The sequence below is a fragment of the Natator depressus genome, chromosome 3 (genome assembly GCF_965152275.1).
Source record: "Natator depressus isolate rNatDep1 chromosome 3, rNatDep2.hap1, whole genome shotgun sequence".
Lineage (NCBI taxonomy): Eukaryota > Metazoa > Chordata > Testudines > Cheloniidae > Natator > Natator depressus.
Window position 1 is genome coordinate 48,468,221 of NC_134236.1, and position 21,911 is coordinate 48,490,131.

General features: G+C 37.3%; 1 protein-coding gene across 1 annotated transcript in view; it reads right to left on the reverse strand.

Annotated features, from left to right (window-relative positions):
* BMP5 (bone morphogenetic protein 5) overlaps positions 1-21,573 on the reverse strand; it is a 74,723-nt gene extending 53,150 nt beyond the window's left edge. Inside the window, exon 1 of the mRNA XM_074947846.1 lies at positions 20,393-21,573. Within this exon, the coding sequence (XP_074803947.1) occupies positions 20,393-20,876 (484 nt within the window). The 5' untranslated portion in view covers positions 20,877-21,573. The remainder of the gene's footprint in view (positions 1-20,392) is intronic.
* Between the last annotated feature and the right edge of the window lie 338 nt (positions 21,574-21,911).

The window sequence follows — 21,911 nt, forward strand, 5'->3', positions numbered from 1 at the left end:
TTTATCTACAGTAAATACTTGTGGTTATCTGACAAAACAGGCCAAAGATTCCAGGAGTTTTCTCCTGAAGTTACCCAGTCCTACCTCTAATGACTGATAATTGAAAGCAGAGGCTGGAAATATCAAATGTGGTAGGTGACAGATAAGCAACAGATTAATGCAAATACTTTGTTACAGGACACTAAAAGGTCAGAGGCCCCAGGAATTAGCTATTGTGCTACTGTGAAAAGACAGACATCAAACAGCTATTTACAGCATTCTTGCTCTTCTCTCCAAAAATTCAAATGACTAGAAATCTATTCTTACCTCCTATGGCTACATTTTATATAACAAACAAAATCACAACAAACTGAGAAACTTAGTGAAGGTATGCAGATAGCAGAAGTGGTCTAATCTAGAGCAGGGTGAAAGATAAAACCATTGTTTTCCCATAAGCAAATATTTTAATTTAATGCATTGAAGAAAAATTAAGAGCCATATTCAGACCCCCCCATTCATGTTCTACACTTCAAGCGCATGAGGAGACCAAGCTAACACCTACAAACTGTATTTTAAAGTGGTGTATCTTTGTACAGGCTTGCACAGTGTGGAAAGCAAGGAGTCCAAATTTTACAAGCTAGAAATAGGCTTAATTAAAAATATATATAGATTTCTCTGCTGTACTCTGGAAGCCCTAAAAATGAAGGACCCAATCCAAAGTATTTTCATTGACCTCAATGGCCTTCGGATAAGGCCCACGGTCTTCTAGAAGATCCAGGGATTTTTTTTGGTTGAACAGAACCTTCAAATTGAACTGCAGCGAAAAATATTTGAACAACTAAAGTGATAAAAACATCTTTTACCAGAAAACAAACAGCATAACAGTTACAGTTTAAATACTATAAGGCTTACTGTGACAGAACACTAGGAGCCAAATTCTGCACTCCCTACTCAGATAAAACCACAACCAAAATCAATGAGAATTTTACTTGATCAAGGAGTGTAAGTCTGCAGTAAGTTAAATTTTCATTGCAGCACTTTTGGTCTTTGAAGAGTACTTTTATTGAAGAACTATATATTTAAATGATGCGGCATTTGTTATTACTGCCCTGGTTTTATTTAAGTTAATTGTAGGTCTCCAGATGTGGTTTTGAAAGTGTAATATAAATAGATTTTACATATAATGGTCTTTTTTATTAAATTACAAAACATGCAATCTGATGGGTCAAATTCTGCTGCAAGTGACACTAATTTACGTAAGTCCAGAGTCATTACACTGAAGCCAAGGAGGTTATTTGTTTACCAGCTCAGCTGAGCAGAATTTGCCCAGTTGTCCTCAACTGAACTAAAAGATACGTTCTATGAACTGTTTGACAAAATGCTGTGCAGATCATGCCAGTTTCAATTAAAAAAAATTAGCTGACTAATGTTTATTGAATCCAGTCATTTGATAATACCTCTTTAGTAATTACTCAGAATTACTGAAATATATGAATTAGAACCTGACCCAAAGCAGCGGTGGAATTTATGGAAAGGCTTTCATTCACTGCAGTAGACTGGATCAGAACCTTAGAGAGGAAGGGAACAACTATGGTTAAATCAATCAAGGGTACTGCAACAAAACTGCACTTTGTTCACTTCTTACAAGGATAGATTAGTTTTAATTACTTATCATTCATAGAATTTTTGTAAATAATTTACTGCAGTATTCAGTATCTTGTAAAAGCCATGAATTCTTAGTATTAAAGGATCTCTCCCAAGCACTTTGCTCTTAAATCTTTGCCAAGAACTGCTGTAACACCACAGCGTTTTTTACTTTTGAGAACAAAAGGGTTTTTATGGGTTAGCCAAATATGAATTTGCAAAAGTCCTAGCTATTGGTTAGCTGGGTCTTTGTGACATTCCTCTCAAAACATCCATGTGACATAATCAACTTTAATAAATGGCAGACACCAATTCTGCAACCAGGAGAAAAAGAAAATTGTGTGTGTGAAAGAAAGTGAAGTGTAGAAGGGTTTGTAGTAAAATCTATTTACTCCTCCTTTTAATTCCTTTAAGACGCAAAGCCTGAGCAGTTAAAGTCATCAGAATATTCTCCCAGACTTGTCTTCCCCAGAGTTCCCTCTCTCTGCAATACTTCCAAGAGCTCCAAGGGACAACATCACAGTGTCTACCAGTGCCCCTCTCCTGCACAGACTCCAACGTGCATCAGTGCAAAAAGGCACAACTGGATCTTATCACAAGTAAGCTACCAGTACGTTCTACCAGCAGCATCTTCCATTCACTTTACATAGGCTAAAATATCCCTGAAGTAAATATACATTTTGAAGAAATAACCAGTCTCACTACATTAACTGTTTTGGTGAAAAGCTAATTTGTAAACATATGGTATTCATTCCATTTATGCCTTCCAAGTCACATGCACTTCCTTTACAAGTCAAAACAAGTATTACACTACAGCTGACCCAAAATTTATTAAATTCTGGAAGGTTTTCAGTTATTGATATTGTAAGTGGAAAAACGCTTCATCTTCCCTAAGCTAGTTTGAACCTTGCCAGTGCAACAGTATGGATAAGGAATAGCAGAAAATACGGAGTCTAGTTCCTACTGGAACAGGGTTTGGGAAGTGAAAAGCACTGTGAAAAGCTAAGTATTATTATCATCATCACCGCAACAAAAATCAGAATGAACTGAAAGTAATTTCCATTATTTCTTGTTTCCATTGTATTCAAGGCTTGAACCTTTGGAGACAAAACTTCCACTGAATCCTGTAGCCCTGATGTTTGGCTGAAACACACAGCATAACAATCTCTGCACTTCACTAATCCTAGGCCAGCTGTGTACCAGTCCAGTCCCCAGCTTAAATTAGAGCCGCTTGAGGCTATGCTCTCTTTCCCCCAGCCATGTCGCTTGGTAGAGGCTGGGCTAGCACGGGATCTGTCACTTTGGTTCTGTGCCACTAACGGCAGTTCTAGCTTTGCTGGGGGAATTAATCCTCCCATAGGCAGCTGAGACAGTTTCAGGACTGCTGCTGAGGTGTCACAAAATGACACAACTGAGGGAAGAATCTGGACCAAACAGTTTTTCTTGTGAGAAACAAATAAGGACCCTTTATTTCAATCCATCACTTTAAATGATATGACAACATTTATTACATAAGCATGCTAGACACCGATAACCTCACTCAAAATAGTGTGCCCATTAGATATTGGACTGGCATTACCATTTCACTAAGGAAAATAAGTCTTTCAGAAATGAATAAAGTATCATGTAGGTCTAGATCAGAATACATTAGAGCTCCCATTTCAAGCAGGAAGTCAAATTTTCCACATTTATTTCATGTCCTGTTAGGAGACTAGTTTTTACTATACAGCCCTTTATTAAGGAAGGCATCTAAGATAATTCATCTGAACACCATGAGCAAGGATATTAATTTTCTCTGCTTTTTCAGTTAAGTCAACTATTCTGATGGCTATGGTTTAGAAAAATCAAGTACATATTGATATGGTGTGTCAGTAATCTATTATTTTTCTTAATATTTAGCTCTAGTTTTCTCCCATACCAAATGGTTGCAATGAAAGGTAACAATTATAGCCAGGTTTCTTTCCAAACCTAAAGGTCAGGATGTCAGGCCAACACAGCCTGCAGATTAGTGAACCACAGGGGGAAAAAAACTGCTTGAGAACTAGCTGTACACAATGAGAGCTCTGAAACTTTTATTGCTATTGAACGTGTCAGGTTATATTTCAAATCCAGATTCCTGAGCTACGTCTACAGTACATGCAGGAATCGAAGGAATACACACACACACACACACACACACTTCTTTTTCCTCATTCTTGAAACTTTCAGCACCAAATTCTGCCGTAACCTACACCTAGTGCAATCTCATTCAAGTCGCTTGTTTTTTGGTTCCACAGAGTTTGAACAGTAACTCAATTTATACATCGGGGGAAAGTTGGTCAGAAAATGGGTGGACGTTATAACTGATTTAACAGTCAAAGAATCTGAAGATGGAGTGTAACTTGTGAGAAGGCTGAAGGGGAATGTAGGACCATAAGGCAACTGTCAGGAGTATAGAAGCTAAAGCACATTGATTGTCTCGCCTCCTATTAGTTACTTCTCTCACTATATCCCCCCCATCCACAGAATCACGGCAAGTTATTTGACCACTTATGCATTTTCTGACAAACTTCATGCAATGTTTAACACTGTCCTGTTCAGCAGAGGCTTCCATGTGAGCTCTACCTTCTTACTTCATGATCAACTTGCCCTAATAAGGTATGAATCAGTGTAGTATTACTCTTTAAAGTTTACCTCCTTTTAGTGGGTTACTGATGTTTTAACATTACCCACACTACCAATTTGATCTAGAATGATCAGTGAATCACATTTTACATGAAATAAGAAATAAAGCAGGGAAACAATTTCTGGATAAGAAAACCAGTAATTAAAGTTTAACCCTTCAAATACTCATTGGCTGAATAGGCAACTCTATGCTGCGATTACTATTAACCGTGCTGAACAGTGAACCTCCTGCTATTTCATTTTAGAATGCTGCATTTCAGCTTTGACTAAACACGAAACAAAATCAAGCCAGCTGTAACAACGATCATAAATGAATGCATAAATAAATAAAATTTAAAATGCCCAGAACATACATTTAGAGAAAACAGAAAAAAGCGTATTATAGATGATCACTTTAGAATTACTTTGACACATTCAATATTTTCTTAGTGAGACATTGTAAATACACTGAAGTTTGCATAAACAACATATTTTGGGCCATATCCTGACCTATTATAAATATGTGTACCTCCACTGAAATCAGTGAAGCTACACCGATTTACACCAGTGGATTTAAACCACCCTATATATTTTATGCCTTCCGTGTTCTAGTTCTGCAACTTATGTAACAATGTCACTTTATTGATTATGTAAAACTACAAGGAAGTAGTTTAGTTAAAGCATACCAAAAATCTGCAACGTGCAAAAGGACATTTACCCTTACTGATCCTTACACCGGACATGCTTGTAATCGTAATCAGAACTATAGTATTTGCTTCACTGTGTGTTTGGATCATGATTTATTCCTGGCCAAATGATAGGATGAGAACAACAAAAACATTTCTTTTGCACCCTAACATTTTTCACATTGGGCACCTTTGTTGAACTGTCCACAATGAAACCCAGAACTCTTTCCTGAACGATCAAAGTGAATTCAGAACTCACCAATCTGCATGAACACTTTGAACAATTCTTTCCCAATGTACAGTACCTTACATTTATCACCAGGTTAAAAAAGAGAGGCATTGGATTTGGGGAAGGTTGCATGACTCTGGATCTATCTTGCTCCCCATTACCAAAGTGCTCCAGGTGCTGCAAGTCAAGGAGCATATTGAAAGCCCACCCAAATTTCTTCCCTGCCTCTGTTGTAGTAGCAGCATATGGCTGATGCCAGTTTGTCTGCCTGTGAAGAACTCAATTTAGCCATGGATAGAACCACAATGGATGCCTACCCTGAACCTAGCATGTAGCTGTCTATTGTTTGGATTACTAGGAGTGCGAGACAATCAGAATGCCCACGTTGATTGCAGAGTCATACATCAATATAATTCATCTCTGGAATAATTAACCCAATCTCAAGATGTATTTTATGTGCTACAACTCCAGCTGCTTGGCTGTCAGCGGAGCTTAAACTTAAGAGACAGATACTTGTGTTTGATAAATTGAGCCAGGACAATGAGGAAAATTTGACATTCACAACACAGTGTAGGATCTACCTTTTTCTTGACTGCGGTTTATACTATGCTCTTGTTTCTCCTAGGACTAAAAATAACTACTGGCGTAATCTCTGATGATGGTTCCAAATTACATTTAATAGAAAAATAGCCCTATCAGTTGGCCAGCCCATGATTGTACCCTACCTTTTGGGGCTACCTTGCTTTCATGTTCTTGACAATACATTGAAGGCAAGCTGGAACAATTTGGTTGGAGCTGGCCATAATATATCCCACTAGTCCAAAGGGATGTTCATGCCATGTTAACAAAGCAGGCTTCTTTCACATACTGCAGCAAGTGGTGATGTAAACACAGGACAAACATATAGCGCTCGAAATCCCCTTTTAGGAAATTGTATTATAGAGTCTAGTATTCAAATCATCAGATGCTTGCACACTAGTCTGGTCTAGCATATGTGCACAACTCCCCATCGTATGTACACTTTATGGTATTTGCACATCTGTATTAAGCTGGAAAACGTGGGCATGCCCTTTGGTATATATCCATTTGAAAAATCTGGTCTTCAGTTTCAGAATTTAAGTTGGAGGGGGAAGGGTAATATTATTCTCATATATTTAAGTCAGTGCCATAATTGTGACACACAAAAGAACAACACACAAAATCCCTGTCGTCTGTTCACTCTGTAACATGGGCTACACTCTGGATTTTTTATGTCTCTATCCACATGATAGTGTATGCTACGGAGCCTCACTAAACACGATTCCAGAATGCAAAAGGGGAATTGAAAATGTATTGCTGGAAGGCTTCAAGGTGGTTATAAGGGAACACAAGCACACATAATGAGCTATGATAGGAAATATCTGAAGTGCACACTGCAGGCATTAAACAGAGGAAATGGCTATATTCTGATGTGCCACCTAAAAGTGAATCATGCTGATAAACATTACTATCTTGTCTTACAATAAACATCCCTCACAAAGTTCACCAGAATACAGGCAGTGTTTCCTTTAAGTCATCACATCATATTCTATTATTTCAATTATATTTATTTTTGTCTGAGACCATGAAGCTTGTTCATGTCTTTATTTCCTTTTGATTAGACTACTGCAATATTCAGCTTGTTGGAGTTGGTTTTTAAACCAAACAGGATCATAACTAAGCACCTTGAAAGAAGGATAGCATCTTCCATAAGTAAATGTGAACATAGAAATCTAACCTGCAGGTTTTGCCTGTGCTACCTCTAAAACTTAGTATTTATTTCAAGAACACTTTTCTTTTCAGAGCCAGGTTCATGAGTAGGTGCCAGATCCACCTAGGTTCTTACAATCCAGAGTCAAACAATTTCTAAATTCCAACTACTACATGGCAAACATTGTGTAACTGGACTTCTTCTACAATCCTCCACAACCATAGTTAATTCTTCACAAAACACTTAAGAGGTTAATTATCTCTGTTTTTAATCATCATTTGATAACATACTCTTCCATATTGTGCTTCTTAAAATCTTGGGCCCAGATCCTCAGTTGGTGTTAATCAGCATTGCTCAAATGAAGTTAATAGAGGTGAATTATTTTACACCAGCTGAGGATTTTGTTTTTAAATTTTATTGCTTCTTTTCTTCATCTGTTTTCAGACATGAAGCACACTGAGAACTTCCTTGTGAGATCTGAACAACAAAACAATAGCAATGCTATTTGTTGGGAGCCTCTCCCATCTTTGCTGCACAGTGAAAGGGCACATGGAAATCTCCGCCCTCTGGGGGACTGAAGCAGTATCTTCAACCCTAGTGTTCAAAATTCATTAGACAGACACCCTCACACACACAAATCATGGGACTGGTTTAAAAATCATGCATTTTAAAAAAATAAAGTTTGGGTTCTTTTTACTTGTCTTCTGCTTTTTGAACATTTAAAGGCCACTTTTTTTTTTTTTTTTTTGCAACCATAGGATTAGAAACTTCATTAAGAAAAAAAATATGAAAGCTGAGATTCTCACGTAAGTCTTGGACTCCAAGAAGACCACCAAACTTCATGAGACTCACAGTCAGCTCAGGAGAAATGGCAGCATTAGAGAAGTAAACGGGAGAAATTCTGGAAAGACAGAGTAAGCTCTCTCATGGGAACAGAGGCACAGATCCCAGGTTATCTTCTTCAAACTCCAATTAATGGAGCTGATACAAGGGACCTATGCTCCTCAATGCAGCATTGAGGCCTTTGGGAAAGCTCCAGGTCCTTATCAGCACTGCTCTTCTTACAAGTAACTGGGAACCTACTTGTGAAATATAAGAGTTTAAAGGACTTATCTTGCAAGCTACTAAGCAACCCTCAACTCCCACTGAACTAAATGGGAGGTAACTCAGCATCTCACAGCACCAGGCTCAAATGCTATTATTAGTCCTCAACTCCTGGGAGCAGATCCATGAACTCTCATCCTTATTTCAAAATGTTGCAACAGGATGCAATTAAGCACAATTAACAAAGGGGTCAAATGGTCATCTGATAAACCGTGGTCCAAACAGGCAGCCTGGAAAGGTCAGTGCTGCTAAGGCTGCACAGTATTGATGAGGGGAAAAATAGTATAATTTAAGGACTTTTTAAAAAAGGAAAAATAACAACCCCAGTGTATTAAACTAGAGAGACTTATGTGCTTTGTGTTTTATCTTTATGATGTAGAGACATTTCATAGTAAGTTTGCACAATTTTATACCTTACAGTCATAAACTAGGCTAGTCTCACAATACCTGAGTGAGTTAGGCAGCTTTTACTGCTTTAGTCTTAATAATTCTTTGTTTCATCTACATGACTGTCTGTCTTTATAAATACATCCTGAAGATTATGATTCACAGCAATCCACTGACATCTCCTTCTAGAACAAGGACACTTTGAAATCCCCAGGAAGAATGCACAGTACAAGCACAAGGGGCTACAAAGCTCTCAAGAGCTAAATCCTATACAAAGTGCACAGCCACATTAAAAATAGGGTATGTGGGGGACAGAGGCCACGGGATTTATGTAGTTGCAGATCCACCATGTCTACCTCCACTGGACGAACAGGGAGCTCAAACCTATGTTGGTCCCCCAAATTCTGCCTCCACCATTGGGTGAAACCACAGTCCTAGACCAATTCTGAAACATCTTTGGCCCTCTGTGCTTATGGAGAGAAGGAAAGGGTTGTCCAAGGGAATTAGAGCTCACAAGGCATGTAAGCTCCATACAAGCATCCTTATTTTACAGATGGAGAAACTGAGGCAGGGCATCTTTGTCTGGAAAGTGAATCTCTTTGGTTTTCTTCCTGGTTGTTCCTTGGACAGCCCATTGACTGTCCTTTAGGTCTGGGCTGCAACCGTGGCTGTGGTAGACTCTCCAGCCATTCAGCCTCCATATAGATTTCCACGTTCCACACACCAAGTACCACTAACTTGAGGGTGACTGATTAGACCTCAGAATGGCAATCTATTTCATCTAGGACAGAGAAGGACGAATACTCGCTGGCAACCTAGGAGATGCCCTGGGTTAAAGAACCTCTGAAGCATCTGTTCCAAAACAGTCTTACTACAGGGCAATTGCCTGAGCCTCCTATTTTCCATCATAAATCACAGCAAAACCATTTGCTGTTGGTGTGCTGCATGCTGGGCCTGCTGTTCCATCATCCATCCTCAGGATCTCTACCATTTTTCCCATTTCATACCTCTTTTGCAGAGTGGGTTCAAATAATCCTTTGGCACCTTACATCATGCGTGACCACGTGCCATTCTCCACCTGATCTAAAGCAAAGCCCTGTGTAGAGTCACCACTACCTCCCTTCCTGTGGTTTGGTTTTATTCATAGATGCTAAGGCAAGAAGGGACCCCTGTGATCATTGAATCTGACCTCCTATAGCACAGACCATAGAACTTCCCCAGCATTTTTAGAAAAACATCCAATCTTGGTTTAAAAAAATTGTCAGTCATGGAGAATCCACCACAATGGTTGGTAAATTATTCCAACAATAAATTACTCTCACTGTTAAAAAATTACACCTTACTTCCAGTCTGAATTTGTTTAGCTTCAACATGCAGCCATTGGTTTGTGTTATACCTTTCACTACTCGACGCAGGAGCCCATTAAATATTTTTCCACATTGAGGTTCTTATACACTGTAATCAAGACACCCTGTAACCTTCTGTTTTTAAGCTAAATTAGACACAAGGAGATCAGTCTATCACTTTAAGGCATGTTTTCTAATCCTTTAATCATTCTCATGACTTTTCTCTGAACCTTCTCTAATTCATCAAAATACTTCTTGAATTGTGGGCACCAGAACTGGACACAGTATTCCAGCAGTGTTCACACCAGTGCCATACACACAGGTAAAATAACCTCTCTCTTCCTATTTGAGATTCCCTTGTTTATGCATCCTAGGATTGCATTAGCTCTTTTGGCCAGAAAGTCACTCTGGGAGGTCATGTTCAGCTGATTATCCACCATAACCGCCAAATCTTTTTCAGAGTCACTGTTTTGCAGGACAAAGTCCCTCATCCTGTAAGAATGGCCTATATTCTTTGTTCCTAGATGTATACACGTACATTTAGCCATATTAAAATGCATACTGTTTGCTTCCACGCAGTTTACCAAGTGATTCAGATTGCTCTGAATCAGTGACCTGTCCTCTTCACTATTTACCACTCCCCCAATTTTTGTGTCAATGATGATTTTACGTTTTCTTCCTGGTCATTGCTAAAGATGACAAATAGGGTAGGGCCAAGAACCATCCCTGCAGGACCCCACTGGAAACAGACCCCCTCAATGACAATTTCCTGTTTACAGTTACCTTTTCAGACCAATGAGTAAGCCAGTTTTTAATCCATTTAATGTATTCCTAGTTAATTTTATATAAATTTGGTTTATATAAGTGCCATGTGGCACCAAATCAAATGCCGTACAGAAGGCAAAGTATATTACATGAACACTATTTCCTTTATCAACCAAACCTGTAATCTCATCAAAAAAAGATATCAAGTTACAGTCAAACTATTTTCTATAAACTCATGTTGATCTGCATTCATTACGTTACCCTCCTTTATTTCATTATTAATCAAATCCTGTATCAGCTGCTCCATTTTCTTGCCCAGGATCAATGTCAGTCCGACAGGACTATAATTAACAGATCATACCATTTATCCTTTTTCTTTTAAATTGACACATTAGCCTTGTTCCAGTCTTCTGGAACTTCCATAGTCCTCCAAGACTTATTGAAAATCAATATTAATGATCCAGCTAGCTCCTCAGCTAGTTCTTTTAAAACTCTTGTATGCAAGTTATCCGGAACTGCTGATTTAAAAATGTCTATCTTTAGTAAGCTTCTGTTCAACATCCTCCAGGGAAACTAGCGGAATGAGTGTTATCACCATATGATGAGACTGCATCGTTTGTTTTTTCCCCCAAATATAGAACAGAAATATGTATTGAATTACCTCTGCCTCTTCTACATTATTACTGATAATTCTACCATTTCCATCTAGTAATGGACCAATACCCTTGTCAGTATTCTTTTTGTTCCTAATGCATTTTAAAACCTCTTTCTTATTGTCCTTAACCTGTAGGCCAAAAATTTCTCATTGTGTCCCTTGACTTCCCTTATCAAATTATTAGCACAGAAATTAATATCACCACAACATAAGAATCAGCTCAGCCTTCTCCCCAGGCAAATTATACTGGTGGTAGATTACTAATTAGCAATTCTGGCCACATCAGGAAGATGAACAGATGTGTTTTTGACACACATCTTATATCTGTACTTGTATATAAAATAATTTTAAGAAAGTATTTTACAACTGAATACATACATTTTTGTTCTGTGTTTGTATAGCACCTAGCAGAATGGGCTCCTGGTCTATGACTAGGGCTTCTACATGTTACAGCAATACAGTCCAAGAAAGAATGAGAAAGAGAGAAAGAAAGAAAGAGAAAATGGAAGGATGGAGATATATATAGATATAGATATATATACGCACATCCATCCTTTTAAAACTTCACAGATTAAAGACCATTTCCTTCACAAATAAAAAAAATGGTTAAGAGGCTTTATTTTTAAGACAGTAAATATCATAAAACCATTACATACTATGCCCACACCTTGAATACTGCATGCAGTTCTGGTTCTCAAAAAAAAAAAAAAAAAAAAAAAGGTAAACGGTACAGAGAAGGGCAACAAAAAACGATTAGGGGTATGGAACAGCTTCCTCGTGAGGAGAGATTAAAAAGACTGGGACTGTTCACCTTGGAAAAGTGATGACTAAAGGGGGATATGACAGAGGTCTATAAAATCATGATGGGTGTGGAGAAAATGAATAAGCAAGTGTTATTTACCCCTTCACGTAGTACAAGTACCAGGGGGGGGTCACTCAATTACATGAATAGCAGCAGGTTTAAAACAAACAAAAAGAAGTGCTTCTTCACTCAATGCACAGTCAACCTGTGGAACTCATTGTCAGGGGATGTTGTGAAGGCCAAAAGTCTAACTGGATTCAAAAAGAATTAGATACATTCATGGAGGATAGGTCCATCAATGTCTATTAGCCAAGATGGCCAGGGATGCAATCCCATTCTCCAGATGTTCCTGTGCCTCTGACTGCCAGATGCTGGGACTGGACAACAGGGGATGGATCACTCGATAATTGTCTTTTCTGTTCATTCCCTCTGAAGCATCTGGCACTGGCCACTGTTGGAAGAAAGAATACTGGACTAGATGGTCCATTGATCTGACCCAGTATGACCAGTCTTATGTTTTCATGTGCCGCAACTGAGTAGGCCATTGGGACTTTGCAATAGGTATTCCTTTAATTTCATTCCTTTTACTGTAGTTTAAATACACGAGTGTTAAAACAATAATATAGTGGTAAAGAAATTAATTCATTTAAAAAAACTACGTGTAAAGGGTCTTCATTGGCCAAATTCTCTGCAGACATGAATGAGTAAAATATTAGACATTATAGGTGACATCACGTACACCAGTAGAGAATTTAGCCCTAAATATTAGGTATTTATATGGATGAAAATACTATTGGTCATCCTGGTAAAGTCTGATTCAGCCTTCAATATTGTACAAGGGAGCACTGGAGGAATTTTTCCCCCTAGTTTGTTGGTTGCCAACAATGGATGCATACCATGTACTAGCATTGATACTTCAGGTTTTCCTGACTAGCTTTCTAGGCTTCCACTCATTACTTTAGTAATGTGCCTTTGTGCTCGGCCCCACTGTGTCAATGCCCCTATCTGCAAAGGAGGATGGGCCGCTCCAAGTTCTACTCTTATCATTGTGGGTACAATACACATCACTAAATAGGACGAGACAGAGTGGATGATACCATCAGCATAGTCTAGTATACTGGCACAATTGCTTAAAATGGTTGGAAACAACTGGCTTGGTTTGACTACCGAAGGATCTCTCTGTAATACTCTGGCCAAAGTACAGGACCATAAAACCAATACGATTGTACTCATTTTACAGTAATTTCTGCACAGAAATCAAGTCTTAAAATACAATACAAAATACAAACCAACTCCTGCCCCCATGCACCCCACCCCCAAACTAAATGAGCTGTTGTCAGGGTTGACGAGTTCTGCCTGCTGTAGCACTTGTGTGTTTTATAGGAAATTTTAGCCAGGGGTGTTATTTTAAGAGAAGAGCAAATGGGGAAACCCCATGGCCTAGCCAATAAAATATGAACTTTAGGTGCAATGAAGTACTCATAAATATAACTCGGAACAAGAGGATTCATTGTTCCTCCTGATCCCTTTTAGCTGATCCTCTGATCTCAGTCTCTCTGAATGCGTCATGGCAGCCCTCATCCTTTAACCTGTGGTTTTTAAAAGCTCGCTACTATGTTATTTATGACTATAGTGTCAGTAGCCAGTCTCTGTGCTCCCTACACACACATACTGGAGTAGAAGGGGCTTATTTTCTTTTGCTAGGATGAAAGGATTTGTATCTGGAACTGAATAGTTTGGGGACATTGAAGAAGTTACTTTGCTATAAGGGGGGAATTGGAGGATGAAGTATTCAATTCCCTACTTCCACCTGCATGGCTTCAAGAGCACCTCCTCACTCCCTCCCATTTACACCTCATCCATCTTCATCTTGCAACCTTTCATTCTCCTGTCTCTCTTTTAACACCACCTCCAATCTCAAGAACTTTATTGGCATGACAAGGTATACAAGTGTCGCCAAAGGGAATACATCACGTTCCATATCAGCAATTCCAGTGGGGTCACACTCTTGAACTGTCCTCATTCATTCTCTCCTTTGTCATCTTTATCGCATTCATTTTTCTTAATACTTTCTTTAATGCTTTCTTAAAGTATTATTCTAATTCACTGTCTCAGCAGCAAAATGAAACTGCCATAAAATTAAAGTTCAGTGACCCACCTTTGCTGGCAGGGAGGAGGACAAGGAGGATACTATGGGAAGAGTGTGGGAAATAATTACAAGTCTGGTAGCAGCCAGAGTTTTCCTGAAGCCCCGGGGGAGCCTTTCTTTAGCAGGAACTTCATAAACTGTTCATCCTCAGCTATGTGGGAATACAAGACTGCACCTCAAATGATCATCACTTTTCTGCGAAACTTAGCCCATAGGCCCAAGAAAACCAGCACAAAGGAAGTGTCGTGGCTAGAAAGTCAAGAAGGCATCTCCACAGCCCAACTAGAGACTTAATACTCACTGAAGATCCTCCTCAGAGAGTAAGCCCTCACCAGCCTCTCTCATCCTCTTCTGTAGCTAGTCACTAGGAATTGGTGTTTTCTGAGGAAAATATGTACTGTACAATACACACAATCCTTACCTCCCCAACCCAAGCTGTGTTTAGTTTGGAAAAGCAACACATATTAAAGAAAAAGAAGCAGAACTGGGTCAGCATCCTTCCAATGGGAAAATATTAATATTTTAAATATATGTTTATGTACAATTTGAGAGAGAGAGAGAGAGAGAGAGATTATAGATATCCCTTCACCATGCACTTCTGACCATCTGCTAAATCAGTTTCTCTTCAGTTATCTGCAATTTCTTTCAAATCTGTCGGCAAGGGAAGTCAGACAGTTTTATGGAGAGCTTGACATATTTTTGGCCGAGTTGCTACAACAATTTACTTGAATTTAAAGTGTTAACTTTGGCAAAGAATTAACTGACGGTTATAAAAATATTATTTTGTTAGATGATAGTCATGCAAAACACACAAACCTATCTAGAGGTATGTCTATAGAACTCATAACATTCATGTAACATGAGAAATTTCCAAGGAAATATATAAATATAAAGTGATAAAGCAATATAGTTTCAGACTAAAAAGACGGACAAATATTTCCCTTTTGAAATCCTAACAACCTGCTCTGTCATAATGTCAAAATTGGTTAGCCCTGACTAACAAATGATTAGAGATGGGTGAGCTGTTGGTAGTGAATAAGTTATTCAATGAATTTGGATTTTTGTTCCTGTAACAAATTTGTTAATTTGTTCATTATTCAAAGCTGTTTGGGTACTTTATGTGAACATATAAAATTATTCCCTTGTTACTCATTGTTTGTTATGTTTGTTTGGACTTCTAAGTCACGTTAGATTGTTTCTGTTCACTGACTGGATGACTAAAAATTGTATTGTGAAGGGAAGTCAAAGGAGATTTCAAGTTGCCAGCATGGCTTTTGTTTGGATAGTATTAGCAAGACTCACTTGCTACAAAGTTTTCTTGCAGAATTTTCACTTGTATGAAAATTCACAGAAAACAAAGAAAAAACAGTGATTGTTGTAGTTTCCGTTCAATATCGTCATGAAGTTTTTTGCAGCATTTGCCCAACTATACAAATAATTAAGATCTGTGGGCTATTTTATTTAATTTTTATTCATTTCTATAATAGCATCTGTCTGTTTAACACAAGATAGTAAGAACACCACTTGCATCACTTTCATTAAGGTTGTTTCAATGTTTCCATTAAAAACTTGTATTTTTGTGAGGTAAATACTGTACTACATCCAAAGAAATTCACTCATAGCTAAAATTAAGCCTAAAAGGTCAGAAACTGACCACTTTTTTTTTTTTAAGCCATACAAAAAAGTTTGGCCATTCTTAAGTGCTAAACGAATACAGAAGTTAATGGTTTCGGATGCTCTTTGCAGTCATATATCAAAACTAGCTCAGTTTCCACTACTCTTGACATTTTCTTGCTTAGTTTACCATATCCTTCAGTATTGATTGGTTACTTTAGTGTGGGAGGTTATAGCAAGTCAATTATTTTGGTTTAAGAAACTAGCTACCGTACAGGCACAATGGCTAAATATGGATAGGAGCCCCCGTTTTATTGTATATAACTCAAATAGTAATACATAGATTTGTAAGTATTTTGAGTATGGACTAAAAACATAGTACAGCCTTAAAATGACTTCATAAAAGTTGTTTTCTATCATCTTTGTAATATAGAAAAAACAATAGGCTGTATTGAGTCCATTCATGATTCACATTTTAAAGAGGAGCATAAATATGCCTTAAACAAGCAAACTCTCTTTGATTTCAACCTTTGATTCAGTAGCTGACTCCAAAGGGTCTAGTGGGGGAACACTTTTAATTAGGTGTGCAGAATCCAGCCCAAAAACTCCTTATGAAAGAGTAGTTTCTGTTTATAGACATTAGCTGCTTTGTAAAGCTAAAGATCACAGTCAGTTCCTTCTTTAAAATAGCATGTAAAGTTCCGGCTCACAAATATAATAATGGCCTTCCCATCTGCATTTTTAAAAATTCAAACCACTTTCATGTTAGGCAAGAAGAAAATAATTGAAAACCAAAGGTTTGATTATTTTTGTATTCCATAATATAACAGTGGCCAAATGTATTCAAACCAAATATAGGAAGACAGAAAACAGAATTGCTTATTAAAGGCAAATATCTGCTTACAGCAAGTTTTACGGATGACTTGTAAACAAAAGAAAATATATAGATATATTAATAGAAATGTGGAGAAACCCTTAAGCACAGTGGTAGCAGTGCTCATTGTGATGGCATATGGAAAACGTAATCCTTTTACTGGAAATGTTTGAACATAACTGTTAAAATCCTTTCTGTTTCTTTGGTCCAAACTTGAGCCAATTTTTTTTCTCTAATTCAATCTTGCTTTTTTGTTTTAAGGTGTGGGGTGGGCAAACCGTGAAGTTTTTTTTTCCAGCAAAGTCCTTCCCTTGACATAATTCCCACTGGGGACACAGTGAGCAAGGACTGTATAATTATTATAGGATTTAGCTCTTCCCTGGCGAATACGGTGTCATATATGTCATTTTGGAGATCAGCCAAAAAGAAGATGCCAGAACTCTAAGCTGCAGTCACTCACTTACAACAGTCTGGGTCAAAATGTAACAGGAAAAAACCACCCATGAACAAAACAAAGAAGCTCTGAAGTTGTAGGTTATATGATCAGATTATTAAAAGCTCTGTGGTTTATTTTGGTGAGGTTTTATTCTTTGTCTTCTGGACCAACCCCGTTAACTCTTGTGTTTCAATCATCAATATTTATGGGGAGTTGCCAATATGCTCAGCATTGTATAAAACATGGGAGAATACATGGTCCCTGCCCTGTCTATATCTTTTGAGAAAGAAGAGACCATAATACTGATATAAGCAGCATGTGCTTACAGTTTTAATTTTAGACAAGATAAATATGTTCAGTTTTTGCTCCTGGTTGCTCGAGGGAAATTCTTGTAATTGCAATTCCCTTGGTTGTATTTTTAAAATGTATTTTTAAAAGGTGAGAAGTTTAGAACTCCATTCTGAAAGGTAGCTTTTTTTGCAGTTTTTGTTCTTCAGTAGAAAGTGATTTGTCCTTCACTGATTTTTATTTTCCCTGAGTTTCTTTTGTAATTTATTATGTTACCCAAAAGGATGATTTTATTTTTGTAGCTCATACCTAATAAGGCTTCTCCAGCAGGACACTTACACATTTGTTGTTTTACCATATGTGCTTTAAGTAATTATAATTGGCAATACAATGGTTTAAATGTAAAATGCCAGGATGATTAATCTGTTTTGGAAGCAGTATTGACCATATTAATACTGGCATATAATTAATTAAATACATTTTATCAGTGCAATCTAGGATTACAAAGATTTATTAATTTGATAAATGTTTCTCAGTGCTTCAAACCCAAAATGACTTGTGTTCTTTTACTAACAATACCTCAATTTTTATTGATTTTAAGGTATAGTGATAGCATTAATTTATCAATGCATATTTTCCCCATTATATGTTAACATAGCTTGCTCTCATCTGTCGGGATCTTAAATCATACCAAATGGTTACCTGCTTCAATGACTTATTTAGTCATAAGTTATTATGCTAAAACATGGGCTCATTTAATAAAAATGTTAAAGCTAATCTATATTAGTCATCAATATTTATTATGAATGTTACATAGTAAAGCATGCTATAAACCACAATTACACAGAATGAACACTGTGGAAGGTCATTGAAACTGATGCAGGGTTAAACCTAATTTAGGTTCAAAATACATTTTTAATGCCTTATAAATACCAAACAAAATCTGGAATTTATATAGTATTCTTGAGATTTTAATCATGTCTAATTACTGTAACCACTAGAAAACTCTCACTCCAAGTTTTCAGTTGAAAAAATGTAAGACAAAGCATATAATGTTATTTTAAAGGGATTTTTTTGGTTTTTGTTTTTAAAGGAACATGGACCTCAGGCCAGAATGAGAGGCAGAAATATTAAGACACGTAGACAAGACTTGCATTCACCTGAATGGGAGTTTTGCTTGTGTAAGCACTGCAGAATCCGACCATTCCAGTCTTGATCCCAATCCTGCAAAGACTTATGCACATATTTAATATTACATCCTGTAAGAAGTCCTATTAAAATCATCAGGCTTACTCAAAGGGTCAGATCATCAGCCGCTGTAGGATGGATGTAGCTCAATTGACTTGAATGGAACTGTACCAATTTACACTAGCTGAGGATTTGACCACAGTGTATTAGGTTAAGTAGATATGTAAACTTTTGTAGGATTGGATACTTGACTATTGCCTAGGAGATCATAGTGGGGTTTTTTTTTGTTTTTTTTGTTTTTAAATATTGGCATTTTAACTTCAAATGCTGTAGAGTACTTTTTGTGAGTTGTATCATGTTTCCAATCATTTTAAAACTAATATGCAGATAATATAGAAGTATAATATTTAGAAAATCCCTGGAAAGGAACTGACCCGTTAAAAAAATAAGTTCTATTCTGTTCAACTTGTTGACTTCTGGGAACAAAAAAATGTAATTACATTAATTTATTAATTGTATTTGGAGTTGCACATATATGTTGCTGTTTTTCTTAAAAAAAAACCGTTTGGAAATTGAGCACCCTAAACTGCCAACTAATTAGTGAAATATGATTTTATTATTATGGCAACTGAACTCTAGGGTGTCATTTTCCTACAAATTCTGGTAGCTAAGAAGGTTAGTGATTAGACATGTTTAATCCTGCAGCAGGTTTTAGGGACCTGGAAGACAAAAAAGTCTAAAATGTGTGTGATGATGTGTATTTCAGAACATGGGCCAATATTAAAAAAGTTACCATAATAACGATTACTCTGGAAAGCAAGACAGTTTATCAGATCTTTTACAGCACTTGTAGAAAACCTTCAGGTTTTCATTTACACACTTTTGCTACTAAAGTCAAATTAGAAGTTGTATAAATAGTGCTGTCAGGCTTGCAGCATATTCCTTTTTCATTTTTAGATTGTAAAACTGGTGAGTAAATTAAATGGATTGTTTGCAACATTCTTAATGACATTTAAGTCGCCTATTCTAGTTAAGAAACGTGCAATTGATTTTTTCATTGAATTATGTAATGCTTCATAACTGGTAAACATGTTGCTCCACAAGACCAAATATAATTGGGTTTCATCCATATACCTTAATTAACATACACTTTCATACCAGAAACAAGTCAAAAAAGAAGAGTTCCTGGAATTTTGAAATATTATATCTATTATTTATACAAAATTTTAAGACCTAACCCAGGTTCCAGACACCCTGACAAAACACTAAAAATACAACCCTTGGTTATAAAATAGAAACAACAAAAAATCAGCAGCAGATGCCACAAAATCCAGCCATTCAGCTGAAAAGATAACAAAAATTTGACATTTACCAACAGAAAAAACAAACAAACAAAAAAAAAAACCTTCTCGTTAGAAACGGCTTGATTCCCCACCCTCTTCACATTCTAGCCTTTAAAATATTAACATCTGATGTTTGTTTATGTTTGAGCTTTACATAAAACGGAGGGGAAAATAACCCACCAATACACATAAGTGTTTGATTTTTTTTTTTTAGTTTTAAAAAAAACGGAGCTGGCCTAAGGCTAGCACTTTCATTACATCAATGGAAGAAAGAAAACAGAAGCCAGGAGAGGGGAGTTATAGAAACTGACTTTATATAAACAGTGAGAAAAACCTTTTTCCATGGCCACCTACAATGTAGCTACTTTACCATTAGCAGAACTTCTATTTTATTAGTAGTACAACTTCCAGGGCCCAATCCTGTTTTGTTTATACAGGCTAAGCTCACACTGGGAGATTTGCCTCTGTACAAACTACAGGATCAGGGTGATAGTTTGTCAAACAGAGCAGAAAAAAAATGTTTAGACATACCTAAATTGACAAAGCTCATGACCATGTCGGCATCATTCAGAAAGTTGGTATCACGCAGGCTGGCTAAGGGAGGACTCTGTGTGGTCAGGGGGGTCATGCGAGATAATTGTATTCTCCGTGAGTATCCATTTGGAGATGTGGAGTATCCTTTTCTTACCCCTTTGCTCTCTCCTCCCATTGATTCCCTCAGTGAATACTCCAGTTCCTCAGTATCCTCTTCATTTGTCATGGCATTGTACAGGTCCAGCATGAAAAGGGGTGCAGAAGAAGCCTGCTTTCCAGGTGAAAATGGTCTGGGTCTGTGAGGTAAACCCAAGATAGAGAGAATCTCTCTCTGGATCTCCCTTCTCTCATGGTTCCGCAGCCTCCTGTAAATAAAACTTGAATGGACATGATTGTCTCCTAAGCCTCCCTGTGCATGACCCACTAGAACCCAGCAATTCCAAAGTAAGCCCAGGAAAGCTTTGAGTGCCGTTAGGTTCATTGTTGAAAAGAAAAAGAACAAAAATATTTCTCCTGCTTATTCTGAGCTCCTATGAGATCTGCTTTACCAGTGGCTGAAAAACAAAATTTACCTGTTCTTCATGTCAATGTCATCTCTAAACATAACATCTTTGGTGATTCTCCCCCACCCCTCCGTTTAAATATTATGGAATGTGTCAGGTTGCAGTTATTTCTAAGAAAGCTGAAATTCAGACTTCCAATTTTCCACTGTTGTTATCGTTTTTTCTGCATTTATGGAGCAGAAGACCAGTATTTTGTCAGCTGACCTAGGCATTCCTATTAAAAACCTTAGATAACCAGGTCTTTAGTTCAGGGTTGTGTTAGCAAGAGCTGATCTTCTGATACACTGTAGTTCCCAGAGTTATCTTCTCTTGTTATTCTGAGTTCTTCTCACACCTTGCACTCTTTCAAAGATAAAGTCCTGAGTCACAGATTTGTCTTGATCTGTACCTTGGTAGTATAATTTATATTTGTCCAGCAGCCTGGTGATAACTTTAACATCTTTTGAATCACCTTAGTATAAACTAATTCTAAAGAATGTACTAATCTAATTCATATGTTTCCCTGAATTTACTTGAAAAAACTTCTGTAAATCCATTCAACCCCTGTCAGCTTCTTAACTGTTATTTCCAACTCTAGCAGGCACAAATATAACAGCTCTCTTCAACAGAGATCTAAAGACTAATGTAAGCACAACCCTGCTGGGAAAGAAGAGGCTTCTCATTGTAATTTGAAACGGGCAAAGCAAAAAAGTCCTTAACCCTTCTGCTGCCAGACAAAGCTTCACCCCCCCAGAACCCCAATGTACAGTAATATATGTAAATTGGGTACATACCTATTTTGACATTTACAAACAGCTTCTACAAAACCCCAGCTCTATAATTTAGCTTTACTTTAACTATATGTCCTAAATTTGTTTATGCTTATAATATAGGTCTTTGAGTCTGCAAATTAGTAAATTTGAATATGACACACTCAGTCACATGACATATTAAACTAGGATCTCATTCTGAGA